We start from the raw sequence: 23,620 nt of genomic DNA on the forward strand, positions 1-23,620 counted from the left end.
ACTTGCATTTTCTGATACACTCAATCAAGTAGAGATTAGAAAAACAAGATGTATTTGAAACCAAAGATCTCTTCATGTCGATTGCAGTCATGACAATAGGGGTTAATGGATCACACAGCAAAGATTAAAACTTAATCAGAGTGTGCCCGCTCTGATACCACTTGATAGGCCAAGAATGTATTGACCACTTTGGTAAATTAATCAATTAATTAACCAAGTTAATTAATTAGATTCAATTACATGCAATAAGCATGGTAGCACAAACAAATCACCAAATAAATTAAATGCAGCGGAAATTAAATTTGACACGGGTGATTTGTTTACGAATGGGGAAAACCACCAAGGCAAAACTCCATCAGGTGAATTTAAGGTCACCACTCCCGAGAATCCACTATTATCAAAACAAGCGGTTACAAGTAAAGGAATCTCAGTACCTTATACCAATCTATATTTGTACCCTTACCCCAATACACAATTAGACTTGTAATGTAGTGACAATCTCTCCTTTTCAATCCACGGCTTCTAGTACGTGACTAACCAATCGATGCATGGATCTAAGTATGTGACTAAAACACCAACTTGAGAAGAATGTTGGCTGCAAAGTTTTTTAGTTCATCCACACGATGAAGATCAAGAAACTCATTAATTACAAAACCCTACGGCGTACAAACGCAACAACTTTTTCAAAAGAAAGATGAACTAGGGCATATATCTTTGGTCACAATATGCTTGCATAAAACCTTTGCATCAAGTTTCATCTAGTTGTGTCTAGTAAGACGGCCCTTAAAATAATCCTTATATATGTCTAGGGTTGTGAGAAAAGAAATCCTATACAAATACACATGGATATGCGTGAAATCATATCTAAAAAACTAATTTTCGTAACTCTCGATAGATACAGCTGTCGAGATTATCTGTCAAGCTTCACCTTTTAAATCTCGATAGATACATCTGTCGAGCTATCTGTTGAGCTTTAAAGAACAACACTTCTTCACTTGCTTCTTGGACAGATTTGCATGGCTTCAATTCTTGGACTTGAACTCTTGTTCTTTGAAGTATTAAACACATCCTAGATCTACCCAATTACAAATAAAGTGCATTTTATCAAAGGATTAGCCAATTCTAAATAACATATGTTCTTAACATGATCCACATATGTCCTAACACAAAAGAAAGCATTTTTTATGAGAAAATATTAGATCTATTTTGATATATACAAATGTAAGCATTTTTAATAAGAAAATATCAGATATTTTTTCTATATACAAAGGAAAGCATTTTTTTATGAGAAAATATAAGATCTATTTTGATACATACAAAGATATCATTTTAAAAAAGAAAAAAAAATCAGATATGTTGTGATATATACAAAGGAAAGCATTTTTCATGAGAAAATGTTAGATTTGTTCTGATACATACCAAGAAAAGCATTTTCAATTATAGACCTATGAATTTGAACTAAAAAGAAAAACCCTAGATCTAAGATTACATGATGCAAATTTGGAATTTAAAACATGTGAATAAACTAGATCTAACAATGAATATACTAAGCAACCAATATATACATAAACAATTTAAAAGAGAAAATTATATTTGCATGTAAGATCAAAACAAGGGAAGTAAGTACTGAAATTATAATTTCTTAAATATCTAAGAGCGTTTCGCTAACTAAATCTGCTAGAACCTGAACTAATGATGATCAGAATTTCTGCAAGGCTTTTAGAGCTTCTCAAAAACTTAGGGAAAAGAAGAGTCTTTTAATTATTGGGTGAACCCTTCAATTTATAGAGAAGTAGCTTAAAATTTAAGCATGGATTGCTTAGAAAGTCAGCCAAGAAAAAGTAATGGCAGAGTCCTATCTCAAATTGAGATTTGGATATAAAAATTTAGCTAAAATTTTAGATCGTTTTAGTGTTTTGACCAACAGAGCTGCAATTTTGACAGCTAAAAGAAAATTCAATTCTCGTTGCAGAAATAGCCTAGTCCAAATTATGACTTTTACTATTCCACAATCGTCCCACAATGTGAGTCTAAAAACTGTTACTTGATTAGAAATGTTTTCCAAACTCAAAACTATATATATTCAGAATTTTTTTATTATATATTTTCATGATAGAGAATATTACAAAATGATAATTATGATTTTTAAAATAATTTTCTTTGAGATAATTACTTAAAAATCTTATTATTTGACAATCTTTTAATTTTATTAGCTTTCTCATTTTAATCCAATACAACAAGCTACATTTTAAAACATAGACTCAGCCAATCACAAAATTTCATTTAGGATTGGATGAAAGAGAAAATAACAAATTTTTATGTTGAAATCTACAATCCTAAATGAGAGAGTATTCACCTTTTTGTGTGGGCAACATATGGATTTGATGAAAGAGAAAATAACCAATTTTTATTGTAAATAAAATAAGGAGAAGAAAAGTCAAAATAAAAGATAAATGAAGGGATGAGAGAATTGTAATGTTAAGGTATAGAGTAGTAGGGATATAAAAATGTAAAAGTGAGGGGGAAATGTAGAAGGAAGTGTAATTGTGTAAGGTGAGAAATTAGTTAGGAGAATATTAATTAAAAAGGTGAAAAAAATGTTAAAAATAAATAGATGATGTAGCCGCTAATATAGCTCAACAAAAGCATAGTAATAATAAATACTACATTTCGCTTATATATATATATATGTGTGTGTGTGTGTGTGTGTGTGTGTGTAATTTATTTCTCTCTCTTAAAGGCATAACCTCCCCATGATTACTACAATTTATAACTGTAAAAAATACAACTCATCAGACAGATACAAATTTCAAGACACATATAACAAGACTAAATAAATAAGAAAACTTATCTTTAAAACAAAGATCCAAGAAAAAACACAACTCATAAGGAAAATCCAAATTACAAGGCACACATAATTATTGACTTGATAAATATAGAGATAAATTAACTAAGATCACTTTTTCAAGTAAATTTTGTTAAGGAAAGTATTTCCATTCATGACAGTGCTGATCTTGTGGGCAAGACAGCTAGCTCATTTCCTATTATAATCCCAACAGCTACTGCAGAAACTAAGTCAACAAGCACCTCTGTTATGGAAAGCTAAAACAGAGGAAATCAATCAAAGGAGCGTGACCCACGTGCAGACAAACTCCACTAATCTGTCACTGCCTTTCCTGTGCTAATACATTCCTTAATATATGTATATTCCTTGTATATGCATTGTAGTATATATATTCTGGTTGTATCTCATATCTTCAATATAGAGAAATAATTACCTCTTGTATCTTTGAGCTTTCACATGGTATCAGAGCTCTCTGGTTCACACCAAACTTCTCCAATGGCCGACTCAAACTCCTCTACCAATCTTTTCCAAACACCCAATATAACTCCCTTGATTTCCATAAAATTAGATGGAACAAATTACCTGCAATGGATTTCTCAATTCTTGCCCATCTTGCGAAGCTATGACCTGCTGAGCATTGTTGATGGCTCAGAGGTGTGTCCTGACAAGCACACAATTGCTGGGGAAAAACAAGTTAAGAACCCAGAATATGTGCTTTGGTACAAAAAGGACCAACTTGTCTTGAGTTGGATAATTGCAACTCTCACTCCTAATGTTCTTTCCACTGTTTATGGACTGAACACATCTTGCCAAGTCTGGAGTTCTTTGGCAACTAGATATGCTTCCCAATCAAAATCTCGCATTGCTCACTTAAAACGCCAATTGCAGACCCTGCGACAAGAATCTCGATCTTGCTCGGAGTATCTCCAATTGGCTAAGTCATGGGCAGATCAACTTGCTGCCGCAAATAAGCCAGTGGATGACGATGATCTGATTTCATACATAGTCAGTGGTCTAAATCCATCATTCAATGCCTTCATCACAACATTTCGCCTTGCAACCCGAGAAGCCTCCTGGACATATGTTGACTTTGAAGCTGAGTTGTTGAATCATGAAACTCTTCTCATAAATCAAGGCGTCATGACTTCGACAGACTCAAGTAGCTTTGCCTTGTATTCCAATAAACAACACAACAGAGATCGCAAACCAAAGTTCAACGGAGCACAGAAAACCAGTGGCCCATCTAAGTCCCAATTGCCATTTCAAAACCAAAAATCGCACCACAGCAATCTTCCAAAACAGAGGCCAAATCAACCTTCATCCTCACCCTTCAACTCCTCTCGATCACCTTGCCAAATATGTGGTAAATCAAATCACCAAGCACTTGACTGTTATCATCGAATGGACTACTCTTACCAAGGTCGCCATCCTCCAACCCAATTGGCTGCTATGGTTGCTCAAAGCAACTCTCTATTTGCAGAAGAAGAAGAACAGCCGTGGTATGCAGATAGTGGAGCCAATCAACACATCACTGCTGATTTGGAGAACCTCAATCTATCACGAGAACCATATCAAGGCAGTGCCGACGTGGCTGTGGGCAATGGTTCGGGTCTTCCAATAGCTAATACTGGTTCTACCACTCTCACTGCTCAAAATTCTACCTTTCAATTAAAAACTGTACTTCATTGTCCTGATGTACCTGTTAACTTGCTATCTATACAAAAGTTTTGTGCAGAAAATGATTGCTTCTTTATACTAACAGCAACTTATTTTTTGGTGAAGGAAATTCGGACAGGTCGAGTTCTCTTGCACGGGCACAGTAGAGATGGACTCTATCCCATTCCCTTGCACCGCCTCTCCTTCCATAAATTTCGTGGTCTCACTGCCTTCCTTGGAGTTCAAACCTCTACCTTGGTATGGCACCAACGGTTAGGCCATCCCACCATGTCTACAGTTCATCAAGTCATTCATAAAAATAAGCTTCCAATAAGTGACTCAAATAATAAACAATCTTTTTGTGACTCATGTCAACTAGCCAAATGCAAACGTTTACCTTTTTTCAATTCAGCTAGAGTGTCTAGTCTTCCCCTTCAATTAGTGCATTCAGATGTATGGCAGTCACCAGTTGTCTCTCTTAGTGGTTGTCGCTATTATGTAATTTTCATTGATGATTATTCAAGATTTTCTTGGTTATTTCCTTTAAAATCCAAATCTGATGTTTACACTTGCTTCATTAAGTTTAAATGTATGGTGGAAAACTTATTTTCTACAAAAATTAAGAGCCTACAATCTGATGGTGGTGGAGAGTATTCCTCCACTCACTTTAAAATTTTTTTGGCTCAAAGTGGCATTTTACATCGGATTTCCTGCCCACACACCTCTCAACAAAACGGTGTTGCCGAAAGAAAACATAGACATGTAATGGACACAGGTTTGGCCTTACTTGCACATTCGGGACTCCAAACAAAATATTGGGTTGATGCCTTTCTCACTGCCATATATCTTATCAATCGCCTACCCACTCCCACTTTGTCTAATCAAACACCCTATTTTAAATTGTTTAACCATGCCCCTGACTAGAACTTCTTGCGCACCTTTGGATGTGCATGCTTCCCTTTGATGAGACCATACAATCCTCACAAACTCACCTTTAGGAGCAAAAAATGTATTTTTTTGGGTTATAGTTCAAATCACCATGGCTATCGATGTCTAGACCCCTCAACAAATAGAGTCTATATCTCTCGCGATGTGGTGTTTAATGAACAAGATTTTCCTGCCAAGAATGCACCATCTCTTCGTCCTCATGCAGAGAACTCTCGCCTTGATGAATCACTTCCTCTACCTATGCCTCCACATCCAGGTATTTCTCTTTTTCCCTTGGACCCTCATTCCTCCTCATCTCCTATGGACACCTTAACCTACTCCCCATTACTATCTTCTTCATCTCCCTCTCCTCACCAACAATTGTCTCCACCTCAATCACCTTCTCCAAATTCCTTACCTTCCACATCTGACAACCCTTCCCAACCTAACCCGCCTGAGACTTCTCAACCACCTTTTCCCTCCACCCGAATGGTAACTCATTCCATGACTGGTGCTTCTTGCCCTAAAAACTTCCCTGACCATAAGCTCTATTACTCCACATGCCACCCTCTTAAGGCCTTTCATGCCAACTCACTTCCTACCGAACCCACCACCTTTACCCAAGCTTTCAAACTCCCTGAATGGCGAGCAGCTATGGAGGTAGAATTTGGTGCCTTGTTAGCTAATGGAACCTGGTCCCTTTGTCCTCGACCACCCAACAGAAAAATTATTCGGAATAAATGGGTTTTCCGTCTTAAACAAAAGGCTGATGGTTCAATTGATCGTTATAAGGCAAGACTTGTTGCTAAAGGGTTTGATCAAGAGGATGGAGTTGATTACACTGAGACATTTAGCCTTGTTATCAAACCCACCACAATTCGTGTTATCCTTGCACTAGCTATGCATTTTAATTGGTCCATTCGCCAATTGGATGTCTCAAATGCTTTTTTGCATGGCTCTCTTCTTGAAGAAGTATATATGGAACAGCCAAGGGGATTTGTTGATCCTAAGCTTCCTCATCATGTCTGTCGGTTGCACAAGGCTTTATATGGGCTTAAGCAAGCCCCTCGTGCATGGTTCACTCGTCTTCGACAATCTCTTATCCATTTGGGGTTCCTTGAATCATTGGTTGATGCCTCATTATTTACCTTTCATCATTCTACTATTCACATTTATGTCCTTATTTATGTTGATGATATATTGGTCACTGGCACTCATACATCACATATGTTGCACTTGATTAAGCATCTTCAATCTGACTTTCCATTGAAAGACTTGGGTGAGCTATCTTATTTTTTAGGTGTTCATGCAGTCCAAGATTCCCATGGTCTCCACTTGTCGCAATCCAAGTACATTTCAGAGCTCCTCCATCGTGCTCGCATGGTTGGTGCTAAACCATCCTCCACCCCTACTGCCTCTGGTTCTAAACTCTCGCGTTTTGATGGTGCACCTTTACCCAATGGCACTGAGTACAGGCAAATTGTTGGTGCTCTCCAGTATTGCACTCTTACCCGTCCTGACATTGCATTCTCAATAAATCAGTTATGTCAATTTATGCACTCACCTACATCTGATCACTGGACTGCTGCTAAACGGGTGTTGCGCTACTTAAAAGGGACCATAGATCATGGCTTGTCTTTCCCCAAAAGCTCACTTAAGCTTCATGCCTTTTGTGACTCTGATTGGGCTGGCAATCCTGATGACCGACGATCAACCACTGGATTTGGCATCTTTCTTGGCCCTTGTCTTGTTTCCTGGAGTGCCAAGAAGCAACCCGTTGTGGCTCGTTCAAGTACAGAAGCTGAATATCGGGCCATGGCTATTACCACTGCTGACTTATATTGGATACGAATGCTCCTCAAGGATCTCCATGTCCCTTTGGTCTCACCTCCCACTTTGTGGTGCGACAATGTTGGTGCGTTGGCTCTTGCTTCAAACCCAGTTTTTCATGCTAGAACCAAACATATCGAGGTCGATTACCACTTCATTCGTGAAAAAGTTGTTAATAAAGATATGGTGCTTCGCCTTATTTCGACTGGTGATCAAGTTGCTGATATTTTTACAAAGGGTCTATCTACTCCACGCTTCTCATTGTTACGGTCCAAGCTTCTGGTTACGCCTTGTCCCATCAGCTTGCGGGGGGATGTTAAGGAAAGTATTTCCATTCATGACAGTGCTGATCTTGTGGGCAAGACAGCTAGCTCATTTCCTATTATAATCCCAACAGCTACTGCAGAAACTAAGTCAACAAGCACCTCTGTTATGGAAAGCTAAAACAGAGGAAATCAATCAAAGGAGCGTGACCCACGTGCAGACAAACTCCACTAATCTGTCACTGCCTTTCCTGTGCTAATACATTCCTTAATATATGTATATTCCTTGTATATGTATTGTAGTATATATATTCTGGTTGTATCTCATATCTTCAATATAGAGAAATAATTACCTCTTGTATCTTTGAGCTTTCACAAATTTTACTCTTTTGATGTTTGCCTCTTTAAAGGTTACTTGGATACACAAATATTTTGCACCACATAGGATATTAACTTGTCATATGATACCTTGTCAAATTATGCATATATTTGAGCATGAAAGCGTGGAGTGAGATGGACTTCAAGTGGTGTGGCTTTCTGGTTTGTAAAGCCTCCTTTCCCTGTCATGTCCATAGGTTCATGCGATGGGGTTGCAATTTCAAAAGCATGCAGCAAGGTAGCAAGTTTGAGTTGTGTAATTTGTAGGGCAAATGAGATCCCAGGGCACATTCTTCTACCACTACCAAATGGTATCAATTCAAAATTTTGGCCCCTAACGTCAACACCCTTGTGGGTTGTAAGGAATTTTTCTGGTTTGAATTTGTTAGGATCCTCCCACACGTTTGGGTCTCGTTGGAGTTTCGATGCATTAACAAGGAGTCGTGTGCCTGCTGGGATGTGGTAGCCAGCCAAAGTACAGTCTTCCATAGACTCATGTGGCACTAGGAGTGGTGCGGCAGGATATAAGCGCATTGTTTCTTTGATAATAGCTTGAAGATAGACCAAATTTTTCAGGTCTGATTCCTTCACTTGCCTATCTTTACCGATTTGGATGTCTAATTCTTCTTGGGCTTTTGTTAAGGCTTCACGATTGTTGAGAAGTAAAGAGAGAGCCCATGTCAGTGTTATTGTTGATGTTTCTGAGGCCGCTAAGATAAGATCCTGCAAAAGTAACAAAACAAGCAATGGATGATTTGATGGTCGGCTAAGGCTTTAAGCAACATTTAGATTATGTTAAGAATTAATTAATCCCAAAGTTTTATTAGTTACTACTCGGCCCCTTTTACTTATGACTTAATATTCGACAAACAGACAACAACCTTTAAGTTTGGGAATTATTTATTTATTTAAATAAAACATTATATACAAGAATTAAATTGTCAAGAAATATTGTTTGAAGCTTTGAATTTGTGATATGAATTTCAGATCCATGTGGAATTTTATTTGACATTGATATATATATATCTCACACTTAATTTCACAATATGTTAATGTATGCGATTGTTGAGATTGATCAACACTTTCTGCTTATTCCTATTTACATGAAACCACAATTTTTCATCAATTACTTATTATAATCGACAAAAAAGAAAGTTGAAAAATTGGATGTTAAAAAAGGGTGTTTCGTTATTATTGTTAAATACTTAAATGGGTAATGTTTTCTTCACTCTCTTGCTTTTAAGTAAGAAATTTAATTGTTAATTTTCAAGACTTTAAATAAGCATTTTTCTTTTATGTCATGTCATGGGGGCGTGTTCAGAATAGCTACCCAATACAATGCATAATTGATATTAATTTTATATTTAGGAAGACTAATCATTATTCTTCAACTCTGCTGCTTACGATGTATTGTTTTGGATGACAATCAATTCTACAAATCTAACAAATAGTATGGCAATATTCAATATATGTAGCATTGTTGCATATGAGATTTTCGCAATATATATGTGAATTTATAGGGTTATCAAAAGCTTACCGTGCTTGTAGCCTTGACAATTGTATCAACATCATAACTAGAAAACTCATCATCGTCTTCAGTTACAATGGATAACAGTACATCCATAAAATCTTGGTGTTCCTTCAACTCACTAGACAATTTCTTCTGCTTATGTTCTTCTAACCATACTCCAACCATATGATCCACTTCTTTTGCGATTTTTTTCATGGCTTTCTCATATCCTCCCACGTCTAACCACCTTAGACATGGAAGTGCATCTGCGAACATAAATTCTCCACTCAAATCGGAGAAGACTCTGAACGTCTTTCGGCACCGGTCATTAGCTTCATTCTCTTCCTTGCTCGTAGCCCTGCCAAATCGTTTCCCTACAACTATCCTACATATTACGTTTAGGACTGTGTACCCAAACCATCTCTCCATGTCCACTAACACTTTCTTGTTCTTGCCCAAAAGCTTATATATCTCTTTTAGAGAATCATTCACCTCGGCCTCCCGAATGTGTTTGAATGTCTCAAGGCGGTGGTTTGAGAGGACCTCTAGTGTGGCGATTTTTCTCACTTGGCGCCACAAGGGACCGTAAGGGCTGAACACAATCATGGCATAGTTGTAGCCCAAGACTTCTGGAGCTACACCTTTTGGACGATTGGCAAAGGCTTTGTCATTGGTGGTAAAACACTCTTTAGCTATCTCCCAACTGCTTACGACCAGAGTTCGGTGCACACCCAACCAAATAGTGAAGATTGGTCCGTACTTGTCAGCCATCTTACCCAAAGTTATATGGGGCGGTTCTGACCCTCCTAACAACTGGAGGTGGCCAATCAAAGGTCGTGCACCGCCAGCTTTAGGTGGAACTCTCTTTTTACTAGCAGCTCTTTGAAATATTCTTGATATCCATAATAGAAAGAATACAAACATGAAAATGATGAATACGCTGGCCATAGAAGTCATGAAGAATGGGAAAGAGAAGTGCATGGTTTCTATGTTGGGTCAGGTGGATTTGTGGTAAAATATATTTATATCCCAAACTAGCTAGTAACTTGGAGGGGATGACAATTAAATGGTTTACAATTAATGAGATCATGTTGTCTAAGGAATTCAAGGGAATTAAATTTGAATTTAAGAATGCCAATTAATGGAAGGGAAAACAATTAATGACTTAAATTAATGTGATGATTCTTCCTAAGAGACTTTAAGATTTGAATTTAAAATAAGTGAAATGATATGTCTACAATATTTTTACAACAAATCCTAAGTGACAGGTTGTTACTGGTTGTTATTGTTGAGGCAAAAAAGTAATTTTAGTGTTAGTTTCAACTTTGAGCCAATAACAACTAACCACCTGTGATTTGTTGTAAAAATATTGTAAAAATGTTGTAGACGTAACATCTCTCTTAAAATAAATTGATATCTGAGGGGATGACAATTAAATGGTTGACAATTAATGAGATCATGTTGTCTAAAGAATTCAAGGGAATTAAATTTGAATTTAAGTATGCCAATTAATGGAAGGGAAAACAATTAATGACTTAAATTAATGTGATGATTCTTCCTAAGAGACTTTAAGATTTGAATTTAAAATAAATTGATATATGAGGTTAAATGATTGATAAGATGTGTAGGGTCTCGATTCGGGGCCTAGGCCCAACAGTTATGGGGTTCTAGTCCAAAGAGCTCTAGACAATGAATTTGTAGAGAGTGGGTTATAGAACTGGGCCCTAACGAAGTATGTGCTAGTTAATTTTGGGCCATACAACAATCAAAGGTAAGAAAATCTCCTATATGGTCCGAGGAGACGTATGAGGTGCATCCTTCTCTTTGTTCAAAGATTATGACCTTTCTCTTCTTCTTCTGTTCTATGTTCCTCCTTTTTTCCCGTCCCCCTCTTCATAGGGATTCCCGTCTCTTATATAGCACCCTTGAAGTCATCAGAACCTTACACTTGTTGATCATCTGGACCTTTACTTGAGTGCCCGTCCCATCGGACATCTCCCCCATCTTTCTGTGAGTTGTAATAGCCAAGGTAACACTGTTTGCCAGTCCTTTCCACATTAATGCAGCTAAAAAAGTAGCTGTCATGCATTTAATGTGGCAGCTGTAGTCTCTCCCTTGACATCTTATACTCTCTTTCCTTTCACAGGCTTGTGGGACTCATCCCTGCCACTAATACTCGTTGGAGTGATTCTTTATTGCTGGTAGGGTGCATGTTTGTGCCATACTTGGTACGTCCGAGGATACATTTCTCCTCGGACCGCCTTTTAAACAAGTTTGGGCCCATAAGAATTGGACCGGGAGCCTTTTTGGCACCCATATCTTCTCCTCGGACGTGGTCGAATTCTATATGGGGCCTAAGGCCCATTGTTTGATCTGGGGACTTCACCCCAACAAGATGTTTCTTAAAAGACAAGAGTACATTTAATGATTAATGTTAAGACTACATGGGAAGACACTTAAGATTTAATAAAGAAATTTATTAATTAAAAAGACTTAATCATTAATTCAAATTAAATGTCACAATTTTACTTGATGTTCACATACTTGGATGTTCACATGTTTACATATTCACATGCTTTAATGCTCACATACTCACATGCTCTCAAGTTTAAAAGCTCACATGCTTAGAGGTTCACATGATTGTATGCCCACATGCTAACATATTCCAATGTTCATATGCTCATATGCTTGTATGTTCTTGTGCTCATTTTTGAGTTGGAGATTAGTAAATTTGATTTGAGATTTTGTGTTTGGTTGCCAAGAGATTGCAAGAAAATGCAATATAATCAGGTAAATTATTTTTTCTATCTTTAAATTTGAAATATTAATATTTTTTTTAAAATTTAATTGCTGACATGGAATTTTTAAAATTTTATTTATTATTTTATTTACCACGTAAGCTTTAATAAGTGTGCTAACTATGCACGCGGTGTGCCACGTGGGCATTTTTTGTTAGTGAATTAACGGTAATGACCAAATTGATTACAAGTTGAAAATAACCGGGACCAAATTGACTGTTACTAAAATATAGGAACAAAAATGATTATGACCCTAATATGTAGATACCAAAATGATATTTTCTCCTATTTTATATTATATCTACGTTTTATTAATGAAAGAAATTCTCTTTCCTAAAGGAAATTTAAAAATTATACTATACAACCTCTCTCTTTCAAGTCTTTCGGATTCACCATTGAGCTCTTGCAAAAAATCCGCCCCTTCCACTTGACCGGGTTGGTGCTTAGGGTATTTAGGTATTGGGTGCAGGTATCTTTGTTTACCTAAATTTTCTGGATCCAGTATGAGTACTGTTACTCAACTGGGCCTTTTTTTGGTTGAAAAAATTAAAAATAATTTTTTTTCCTACTAAATATTATTTATATTACATATTTTCTTAGCCTCTATACATGAATAAACCTACATAAAAAATGTAGTGATTGAAAAAAAAAAAAAAAAGAATTAAAAAGTATAAAGCCAATACTTATTATCTTACCAAAATTATAATTCGAAAATTAAAGAGACATGGTCAAATGTTATGGGAAAGTTTTTATTAATTTTTTTTTTATACAAGATAGAATTTCTATTCTAACCTAATCTAAGTATATATGTGTGTGAAACTCCCTCCTGAAAACTTAAACCCCGGTCCTTACCCCCCACACCCCAGAAGCATTTATACTTGTGGAGTGACCACTGTAGCAAGGGTATGCGGTGGTAAATGTTACGGGAAAGTTTAATGGTCATTCTTCTCTTTCTAATAAATTAATTAACAAAAAAAATCCTTAAATGTATGTCTTACTAATTACATAGATATCTTTTGCTTAATTGGATAAATGTAAAACTAAGAACTTCGAATTTAGATGTACTTTGAAAAATTAATAGCTTAGTTAAGAACAACTAGTTATTTTTTATTGTGTCATAATTTTTCATTCAGATTTACATGCTTTCTCATTAATATTACATATTTAGAACTACTAATACAGCCAAGAGTGTCATTAGGCTAGCTTCAAGAAATAAACAAATATTACACGTTTATTTTGTAGAGAAAAAAAAACTGTGTTTTATTTTATATTTATAATTTTTATTTTGAGAATCTAATTTATAAGTGGATATAGCAATTTGAAAATCAATAAGAGAGTAGTCATTTTTTTAGGCAATGTTTTAGTGGGAGTTAGAGCAGCAACATCAGTTGATGCAAAAAATTTTCCATTTTACACGTCTAAAACTTACTTTTTCTATTTTTACACTCTTATTTTTATAAAACACCCACATCAGTTTGTCTATTATACACATTTATTCAAATAAAATATTCATTTCTTTAATACTATCATCTCTCTCACAGACCAACACAACCACATAGCCACCATCATCAAGCCATTCAACCTAGCCATATGAAATCCTAAAACAAATAATAAAAAATGGATCCAAAAGCCATAGATCCGATCAAAACCCAAAAGCCATAGATCCGAATGGCAAGAAGGTAACGAAGCTCTGGCTAGAACTCGCCGGATCCTGGGTCAAGGCCTTGGATCGCTGGATCATGGTCCGCTGAGAACCATGATTTTCGATGAAGTGTGAATCACAGAAATCAACGAAAACTCCATCCCTATCAAAATTTTCCGATTTTCAGGCTTTATCTATAAATCTATACGAGTCTCATCAGATTGTTGGATTGGAGAGGCTGAGTAGAGTTGAGATGAGAGAAAGAGAGAGCTGTGATAAAATGAGAAAGAGAGAGTTGAGATGAGAGTTAGAGGTAGGAGAGAGAAAATAATAATAAAATATTAAATACACATGTTACAGTAACCGTGCATATATGCACGGTTACTGTAACAATTGTGTATAAATGCACAATTTTACACCCACTGATGTAGGTGTTTTTTTGACCAAAATGTATAAAAAGTGTAACTTTTTCTATTTTGCAAAACTTTTCTCAAGTTGATGTGGTTGCTCTTAAAGTTGTATTTTTACTAGATTATCCTTTAGTATTGTCTCTACTTAAACATAGAGGTGTAGAGGCATTTTTGAAAAAAAAAAAAATTAAGGATTCCAAATAGGGAAACCTTAAATAGTAATATAGATTAATGAGGCAATGGAACCATATTGTCTGCTTATCTTAATAACCATAACAATTACTTTAGCAGAAATACAAAATAACCATAACAACTAGTAAACAACAATTTTTATTTGGCTTTTAGCTTCGGCTTGCTTTTAGATACATCTTCAGTAGAATATTGTCACCTCCTGTTTGATGAACATTTTCAAACATTTATTTTATAGAAAGGTAAATTGAAGCATCTATTGCTTCCTTATTAATAGTAACATAGAAATAAGTAAAGAAACCAAACACAAAGAAAGCATGGCTGCATGAGTCTCTTTAATTAGCGTAAGTCTCAAAGGGCCTCATAGGCAAACAATACCCCCTAGAAAATTTGCAACTGCTCCCAACGCTGTCTGGACTATACTGACAAGAGTAATGGTCGCTGTGAGGGTTCCGGTAGGAGGCAGAAGGATGCAATTGTCGACAGGGAGTTTGACAGCCATAGAGCATAGAGATTTATCAAAGGTAATACCATCTACAGTTTTAAGAACAATATTGTAAAATCCCGTGGCATTAGTGAGAGCTTCGCCGAGGCTACCTTGGGCGCCATTGCACACCAGAGCTACATTTACACCTGCCAAACCCGAGGCTTCGATGTTAGGCAAGGGATTTCCAGTGAGGGAGCAAAACACACGTCCTAGAACAATTATTTCGGCTATATTAGTGCCATTGATGCTGAGGTTGCGGAAACAAGAAGGAGAGCTAAGAGGACCATGGAAGGATAAGCCATGGATATTTGTGGAGTTGGTTTCAGAGGTCATAACTTATATCTTCTTTTTTAGTTGTCCCAAAATCTTGTGGAGAATTCCGCTATTTATAGGGGAGCTTGTACGTAACAGCCCCAAGTTGCTTTTATTTATTTATTTATTTTTTTCCCCTCAGTTTTTTGATAAAGGAAAATTTTTTTCGAGTGAGAGGATTTTGATAATAATTCATGTTTATCCTTAGGTCAGTATAACAATGGATTTATTTTTGGTGTAGACAACATTCAAACTCATAATGAATGTTCTTTATCATCAATTTAAGACATGAATGAAATCTTTTTTATATAGGTAGATTTCAAACTCATGTTTTTACATTCAATGAAAACATGCTTTACGGCCAATTGAATTGAGCTTAGAGCATCCATAGCAGATATTTTATAAAAAATGTCATTTTAACACACTAAAAGCCTACTTTATTATTTTACCACATCATTTTACAACATCCCATTTATCAGATATTTTATCATTCAATTCTATACATTAAAATAATATTTACTACACATTAAAATAATATATTAACTCATCACACCAAACACCAAGAAAGAGAGAGAAGAGAGAAAGTTAAAAAAGGATGAGAGAGAAATGAATAAAAAACTTTTTTTTTTTTTTAGCATTCTCGTCCATATCATTCCAAAATGGAACGGTACTGTTCATATGTGACAAAAATTATAAGATTAGGAACATCTCATAAAGAGGGTTTTTTGGTGTACCAAATGTGCCAAATATTTGGCATTTGGCACATTTGACACATTTGATGTGGATGCTCTTACCAGAACCCAAGCAAGGGATAGGACTTAAATTCACATCTGTTTAATGATGATGATTGTGATTTACCATGGTCCAAGACAAGTGCACCATTTTAAGCAAGATTGGCATTTGTTCATGGTTGTGTAATTAATTTATTGGCCAATCTTACTTCACTATTCCAGAAAAAAAAAAAAAAAAAAAAAAAAAAAAAAAAAAAAAAAAGGGTACATTCTTCACTATAACCTTCTTTTTTTTTTTTTTTTTTTTTTTTTTTTTTTTTTGGAACTATTCTTCGCTATAACGTTGAAGCTGTAGGTTCATGTTGTGCAAATAGCATCTACAAGATTAAACCAATAAGAGTTAAAAAGACAAAAATATATCAACAAATACACAAACAAAGAACATAATAATTTATGTGGTTCAATAATATATCTATGTCTATAGGCAGTTATAGAAAAAAAGTTTCACTATAAAAATAAGGAGATTACAATAATGACACATAAACTCTCAAGAAATTCAAACTCCAAATACACTAGTCACCTCTTTCAGTTCTGAAGTCTCTTTTTTGTATATCAATGTAGTCAGTAAATCATCCAAAGATATGAGGAAGAATATTAAAAAAAAAGTATCGTTTTGTCTTCCTCAATAATTTTTCAAAATTTTACAATTGAGTATTCAACTTGTCACTCTTCAGTTTTTGTACCTAAAAATTCACTTACCACAAAAATTTTAAAAAATTATATAATACACATGGCGTAAAATTAGACTCCAATTTAAATCAAATTTAGAATTTAATTAAATTTGAACTTTTCAATTTTTGCAGTCAATAATTCATTTTGCACAAAAACTAAAAATTAAATGATACACATGACACAAAACATTCTTATGATTAACAAGTAATGGTACGTGTTAAACTTGACCATGATGAATCAGCTCAGCTCAGCTAATGTTTGATAGGTTCAAAACAACTGTATCTCACTCTAGCTAGTTAATCCAATCAGTGCAAGAAACTCCTAAAAAAATAATAAACTACAAACAAAAGAGAGTAGTAAGGAGCAATAATTGAAAACGAACAGTCGTCTCGGAGTCTAGTCAGTCGTGGCTGAAAATATGAACTCTTCCATACCTATATTTGGCTAGGTTGACGTATTGAAAGTTGAAGAAATTGGATCTACGTAATACATGCATGCCAAGTTAACTTGAATGCCTAGCAATCTAAAAATAACCCATGCCAAGTTTGACGTTGTTGCCATATGACGAACTTGAATGCCTAGCAATCTAAACAACCCATGCCTCTCTCTTCTTTCTCTCTCTCTTGTAAGTAAATGAATGCCATGATGTTAGCATATGCCCAAGTGGACTTAACATTGCATAAGCTGCCAAAGCAACTTTCATGCTTAGCATAATCATTCTATGTTCTAAGGTGGCGTTTGGATAAGTGAGCGTTTGCGTTTGCTATGCTTTTTTTTTTTTTGAAGCTGAGCGCCTCTTGCATGGTTCATTGTCCATGAACAGTGAATTTAGGCATGTGAACAGTAACTTTTTTATTATTATTTTTTTTATTGTTTTAAGTTTTCAGCAAAATAAGTAATATCCAAATAGACCCTAAGTTCTACCCATATTTCCAGCCAAATTTTTTTTCTAACCCATATGCTTGAGTACTAGCATTGGGGTTGTAAAACCCCCAATTGTTATTTTACAACCCAAAAGCATAAAAAACCCACTACATCTGGGTGGGCATATTCAAATTTTTTTACAACCTTGCTACAGTGGGTTCCTATTTATAAGAACCCACTGTAGCAGGTTGTAAAGAATTGTTTAATATGAAAATGTTCTCTCTCCTCCCTATTGTTTGAGTTAGATTTTATATTATTTTATTATGTAATTATATTGTTTTAATGAGTTATATATATATAAAAATAAAAATTGGAATATAGGATATATTGTAAAATGAGTTAGTATAATAGATAAAATAAGTTTTTAGATGGTAAAATACCAACTTTTATACCATCTCCAATGCTAATGCCATAATGCCTTTCTTCGTTCTCTCTCTTGTAACTTGTAAGTACATGCATGCCATGATCTTGGAGTTTTTGCTTACTGCAGATATCAAGCAATATTATCATTACTAATGCAAATGTTTAATTTACTAAAAATTTTAGGGTTCTATTTAGGGTATTTGTTGATAGACCATTTAAAAAAAGTTTTAATACAACTTTCATAGAAATATAAAAAAACTATCAAAAAATCAATTGCCTTTTTCTTTTTTCATTTCTCATAAAAATTTCTAAAAACATTTTTTAAACTAATACCCTTAGGACATTCATTAATTTTTTCCCAATAAGATTTTGTTAATGAATACTTTAAAGGCAGTGGTTAAGATGCATTCAATACCTTATTAAATAATGTTTTATACATTTTTTTTTAAATAAGTCAAATTTTATATTTATATATATAATCAAAATGCACACACAACTACAATAAATTTGTTTGTGTAAGCCAATAATCATTAACATATGTAATTCATTTTTTGAGAAGTATGTATTGTAACGCATAATTAAATATGTATTAATTTTTAATATGTACTCTTAGGACACTCGTTAACAGGACCATATCAATAAAATGTGTGCTCAAGAAGGCACATGAAAACAAAATGCCATAGGAAAAAATTTTACTTAATAAGAGGCATGAATATTCATTGAATAGCCTTTTAATTATAAAAATGAAGAAAAAACTCTCTTCGTGTATTAGACAAGTCACAACAGAAAATCCAACGTAGTACAACTACGAGTGCTTTGGTTTTGAAAGATCTAAATCATGGAACATATATACAAGTCCAGATCCAAGCCCATCTCAAACAGGACCATTTGAGACCGATCAAATAAGTTTGAACTAATTTATAGATCCAAATCCGAAAGTCTAAGAATATAGTAAATAAAATAATTCAAATTTCAATATTCAACTTGAAAAGTAACTACAAAGTAGAGAATGCATTTCAATTCAATGATCACTATAAAATAATAATAAAAAAAGATTACGCATATATTAGTATATAATAAGTAATTTGTCTTTGTTTCTTAGTGTTGCAGAATATGTTTCCTAATTTTTCTGAATAAAATTTCTAGCCATATTTTTATATGAGTCCAAGTTTTCAATTCCAAAAGCCAAAGAAGCTCGACATGCTTTCTAATTTTCCAAACAATTTGTTCCAAGTCCAAGGTTTGCGGAGTCCTTTTTTTGCATCATGCAAACTTTTGAAAGAACAATAGTCAACTTGTCAAGTCTTTGTGAACAAAATACTTATTTCCTAATTAAATTATTCATTACTCAATCGAAACAACGTGCTAAAACCATCACCACAGAGTTAATCATTAACTAATAGTAAAAGCAATTGGGTCATTCTTCAAACGCATTCAATTTACAAATACAACCTAAAAAGTGATTCTAAAAGTACACTGTTTTCATTCATAGGGTAAACATAAGAAACACTAGAATAAACACCCACAAATTTATATTGCATATTAATTTGTTGAAAAAAAAAACACCCACAAACAAGAATTAGAAACCGAAAATCAGTCAATAGAGCATTGATTTACCAAATAAAAATTCGGGGTTTTGAGAGAATGATTAAGAAAAAAAATCTTGCGGCAGCTTAGTTCATCCTTGCGACAGAGTTGCTGCATCTAAACAGGCCAACCTGTACCCATTTGCATCCAAGCTTGTACTTACTGTATCTAAACCTTCCTTCATCTTTTTCAACAATTTAGCTAACTGAGAGGGGCTTTTCTGCAACCGCAAATTTTAATTTTAATTTTTAAGGAAAAAAAAAAAACAGACTTGCAAAACTTAACCTGAAATTCATATATTCATGAACTTGAGTGTCTTTCATTGAGTTATAAAACATCTACAAGTGGCAAGTGCCAGCAGCAGATACAGAAAGTTATCCAAAGTTTCATTGGAATTTGAGTTGGCAGTCCCTTCCACACTTGAATTTCAAAACCCTGCAATCATTTTATCAAACACAAAATATTTCACCGTCGAAATTAGCTCTAAAATTATTTCACCGTCGAAATAATTAGCCTAGTAGTCTTGCTTGGGAAGGTGGAGACCACGCCACAATTCGTGGCTGACTTCGTACTATGCATGGCTGTTTTCTTCTGTAACTCCAAAAAATCATTTAGAACTGGTTTTTCTTTGGTCCCAATCTTCCATAGTTCCCATTTCGACTGATTCACATGAATTTTGTTTCTTTCACTCTCACAAACTCCAGGCCGTCGTCGAGAATAGAGCTGCTGCATACTTCGAAGACTTTGTTGAGTATATGTTCAATTATATCAACACTCGACAAACCTTTCCCCCGTAAATTTTGTGTACATTGATTCAGACTTCCAAATGATTTGGCTTCATCAAAAAACCACAGGACATGGATGCAATCTTTGGCCTTATCATCACACTGACTGCGATATGAGTCTTGAATCACTTGTCTTCTATAGAGATACATTGCAAACTCGCCACATGAAGTGACGGATTTTGTTTGGTACATTGAGTTTCCATATACCCTTCCATATGGCTTTCAATTTTTTGGATTGTGCATGAATATAAGTAAATATAAATAAACTACTGATGTTAAATGATGATGCAGCTTTGTAAGTTAAATTCTTTTGTTTATATGCTTTATGGCCTTATTAATTGAATGTAACACTTTCATATTGAACATGAAATACTTTTCTAACTAATTAAATTGTTAACTTTATTATTTGTAAGTAGATATCACAACTTTTTTATTATAAGTTCGACTCCATTCGATCAACTGAGTTTCGTGGATTTTGAATCTGAATTTTCTGTTTCAACTCATGACAACTCAGCCCGCTCGGGATCCGTGTAAATGTAATAGGGTTTTCGAAGGTATAAAAGCATAATTTTAGAATCGTCATTTTAGGGAGAACTCATGTATAATTGGAGAAGTTGTTGCGACCTTGTGTGTCTTGGGTTTCTGTACTAAGCTACTTCTAGCTCATCGTTGAAGTGTGTTTACTATGAAGATATTTGGACGAACAACTTCTACAATCCAGAAGGTTGATTGTGAAGTCAATAACAAATTGACATTCATGCATTGCAAATAATGTCACTTAGAAGAGTAGTCCAACTGGATTGGAGCTGCTTTTAGATAGCTTAATAGGTTCTATCATATGTAGGTACTTTGAGATCTAGTAATATTTTTTGTAATCTCAATTTTTGTTAGCGGATTCTTTGAGTTTAGTGGATTATAGTAATTGCATTATCTATGTCAAATTTATTTTTCATTATATTAAACTCTAGATTGGTGATGTGATTGTGCCTTAATTTATTAAATCAAAAAATTGCATAAATTGAATTTAATTAATCAACATAAGCAATTGGTTAATTTAACTGTGGTCAAATTTCAATCCAACAAATGCACATGAGCATATATGGTCATACGTAATCAAAACAAAAAGAGTTAGAAATTTTAGCTTTTGCTCTATTTGTTTTGATAATTCAATAGAAAACATTATGTAAAAATAATTTTTTGTGTTTTTCTGTATTTAGTAGTATCAAAAAAATTAGTCAAAGGAAAATTATATTTGGTCAACAAAAAACTCTATTAGAAACATAGCTTATTTTTTAGTGTTCCCATTAAAAGTTTTCTAAAAACAACTCTATCTCTTAATATCACACCACTTGAAACACTTAAAAATAATCTCTTTTGCCGTTCTAAGAAAAAGATCTCACCCTCAATATTTGTTATGGTAATCTCTCTCTCTCTCTCTCTCTCTTCCTTTTGCTTTATCACTTTTCTCGAGCCTTAACTCTTTCATTCTCTCTCGTCTCTTCTATTCCATCTTTTCTCTCCCTCTCGCTTTATCACACTCTCTCACTCTCTCTCTTCTCTTGCTCTATTGATTAATTTAAGGATTTAAATTATTGTTTGATGGTTATTTTTCAACAAGTTAATATGTCGTAGATGGAACCTCAACGCTTCTATCAGCAGTTTTGGAGTGTTTTGTTGTGTTCAATTCTATAGTGGTTTTGGGCTCAATTAGCATCATTAAAAACAAACATAAGATCGAGGAAGACAGAGGAAAAAACATATAAACAACCTGAAGAAGAAAAGTTAGCTTTGAATCTCTGTAAGGAAAATATTTAGACTTCCCATGTGTGCCATTCGCTAGAACCATTATCACATGACGGCAAAATGCAAATGCATATCCACAGTATTCATAAATAAATAAAAAAGGCTAATATGAACAACACAATAGGTATTAGAGCATTAATGTTACTTAAGTATTACCCCATAGTAGATAATGACTTGTTAAAGTTTGTGCTGGGGTATATATAGTTAAGAAAGGTATGATGACTTACCTGTTTGAACCAGCAAGATCAACTAGGTTTAGTGGTTGTTTGGATTTTATTTGTATAGTATATTGGTTGTGTAGGAGGTTGGTTTTACAGGTAGTTTCTACTTTCTACAAAGTGGCTTTCATTGGTGTATTGTTGGTTTTTGGAGCTAGTATTGCAAATAGTTTTTGTAATGTGGTTTTATCATTAGTAACAAACCAAATTGGCTGAGAATACAAAGGAGATTCCCCAATATCATGCTAAGAATAGTTAGGATTTCCAGAAAAAGATGTCATTCGTTTGATGATAAATAAAAAGGAATATAAAAAATTCGAGTGGTTAAAGCTGAAGCAGCTAATAAAGAGTATATACAAGGTGTTATTGTCTTTCTAAAGTTTGAATACCGAGTTAAGACTATAGATGGGATGATTTGATATCCTTGTACAACATGTGCAAACATAAACGATGTTTACTATCAAAACTGTACGTGATCACTTAGTATCTAATGGATTTAACCCTGGTGTTATTTACATTCTGAAGTTTGCATCCCAAGTTATGACTATGGATGGGATGACTTGATGTTCTTGTACAACAGGTGAAAAATTAAAGTTATGACTATAGATGAGATGATTTGATGTTCTTGTTCAATAAGTGCAAACTTAAACTATGGATTTAACCAGGGATATAAGTTTTGGTTTTTTTCATTAAGAACCCGTCTACAACAACTTCTAATAAAACTAGTAAAAGTCATATCCAAGAAATCTCAATGCATAAGAGATCTCCAATGATTATGAAGATATACTTGATATGTAGCATAACGTATTGTATGACTAGTTACTGAGTAAATACAGAGATAATAATTATTGGTCAAAAATAGTAAAATAAGTCACAAATGTCCAACAATCTATGCAAGATCCTAATGAAGATGCATAAAGGTTTACAACTTAATTAAAGACACTAAAAGCATCTCCAATAAGCTCTACAAAGCTAACTTTGTGTTGGTGGAAAAACACATGTTTGTATCATATACAAAACATACGCAGCGGAAAATTAACGGATCTACTTCATTAGCAATTGATAACATGTACTATGTAAATTTCAGAATATAAGAACAGGAGAGTATACCTTGGTGCGGTGAAATTCAAAATCAAAGATTAGAAGTTCTTAGAGACACTTTTAATCTTCACTCTAATTCTACTTGTACCCAAGAAGTATAGTCTCTTAATTAGTTTATATATGTATGTT

At 34.4% G+C, this 23,620-nt stretch overlaps 2 protein-coding genes across 2 annotated transcripts; both read right to left on the reverse strand.

The window, feature by feature from the left end:
* Positions 1 to 7,998: 7,998 nt before the first annotated feature.
* On the reverse strand, positions 7,999 to 10,366 carry LOC115952248 (cytochrome P450 CYP82D47-like). The gene is made up of 2 exons (XM_031069338.1): positions 9,437 to 10,366; positions 7,999 to 8,622 (listed from the first exon to the last, which is right to left on the reverse strand). Exons 1-2 carry the CDS (start codon positions 10,364 to 10,366, stop codon positions 7,999 to 8,001), a joined length of 1,554 nt encoding a protein of 517 aa, XP_030925198.1.
* A 4,443-nt stretch (positions 10,367 to 14,809) lies between these two features.
* LOC115951660 lies at positions 14,810 to 15,268 on the reverse strand. The gene has a single exon (XM_031068823.1). The coding sequence runs from the start codon at positions 15,266 to 15,268 to the stop codon at positions 14,810 to 14,812; it is 459 nt and encodes a 152-aa protein (XP_030924683.1).
* Positions 15,269 to 23,620: the final 8,352 nt, after the last annotated feature.

This window comes from Quercus lobata, chromosome 7 (genome assembly GCF_001633185.2).
Source record: "Quercus lobata isolate SW786 chromosome 7, ValleyOak3.0 Primary Assembly, whole genome shotgun sequence".
Classification (NCBI taxonomy): Eukaryota; Viridiplantae; Streptophyta; class Magnoliopsida; order Fagales; family Fagaceae; genus Quercus; species Quercus lobata.

Bases quoted from the DNA above. Each gene is read 5' to 3' on its own strand.
- LOC115952248 (XM_031069338.1), bottom strand. From the start codon at position 10,366: ATGACTTCTATGGCCAGCGTATTCATCATTTTCATGTTTGTATTCTTT. The intron at 8,623-9,436 runs GTAAGCTTTTGA...TTACTTTTGCAG, and splicing joins TTGTCAAGGCTACAAGCACG to GATCTTATCTTAGCGGCCTC.
- LOC115951660 (XM_031068823.1), bottom strand. From the start codon at position 15,268: ATGACCTCTGAAACCAACTCCACAAATATCCATGGCTTATCCTTCCAT.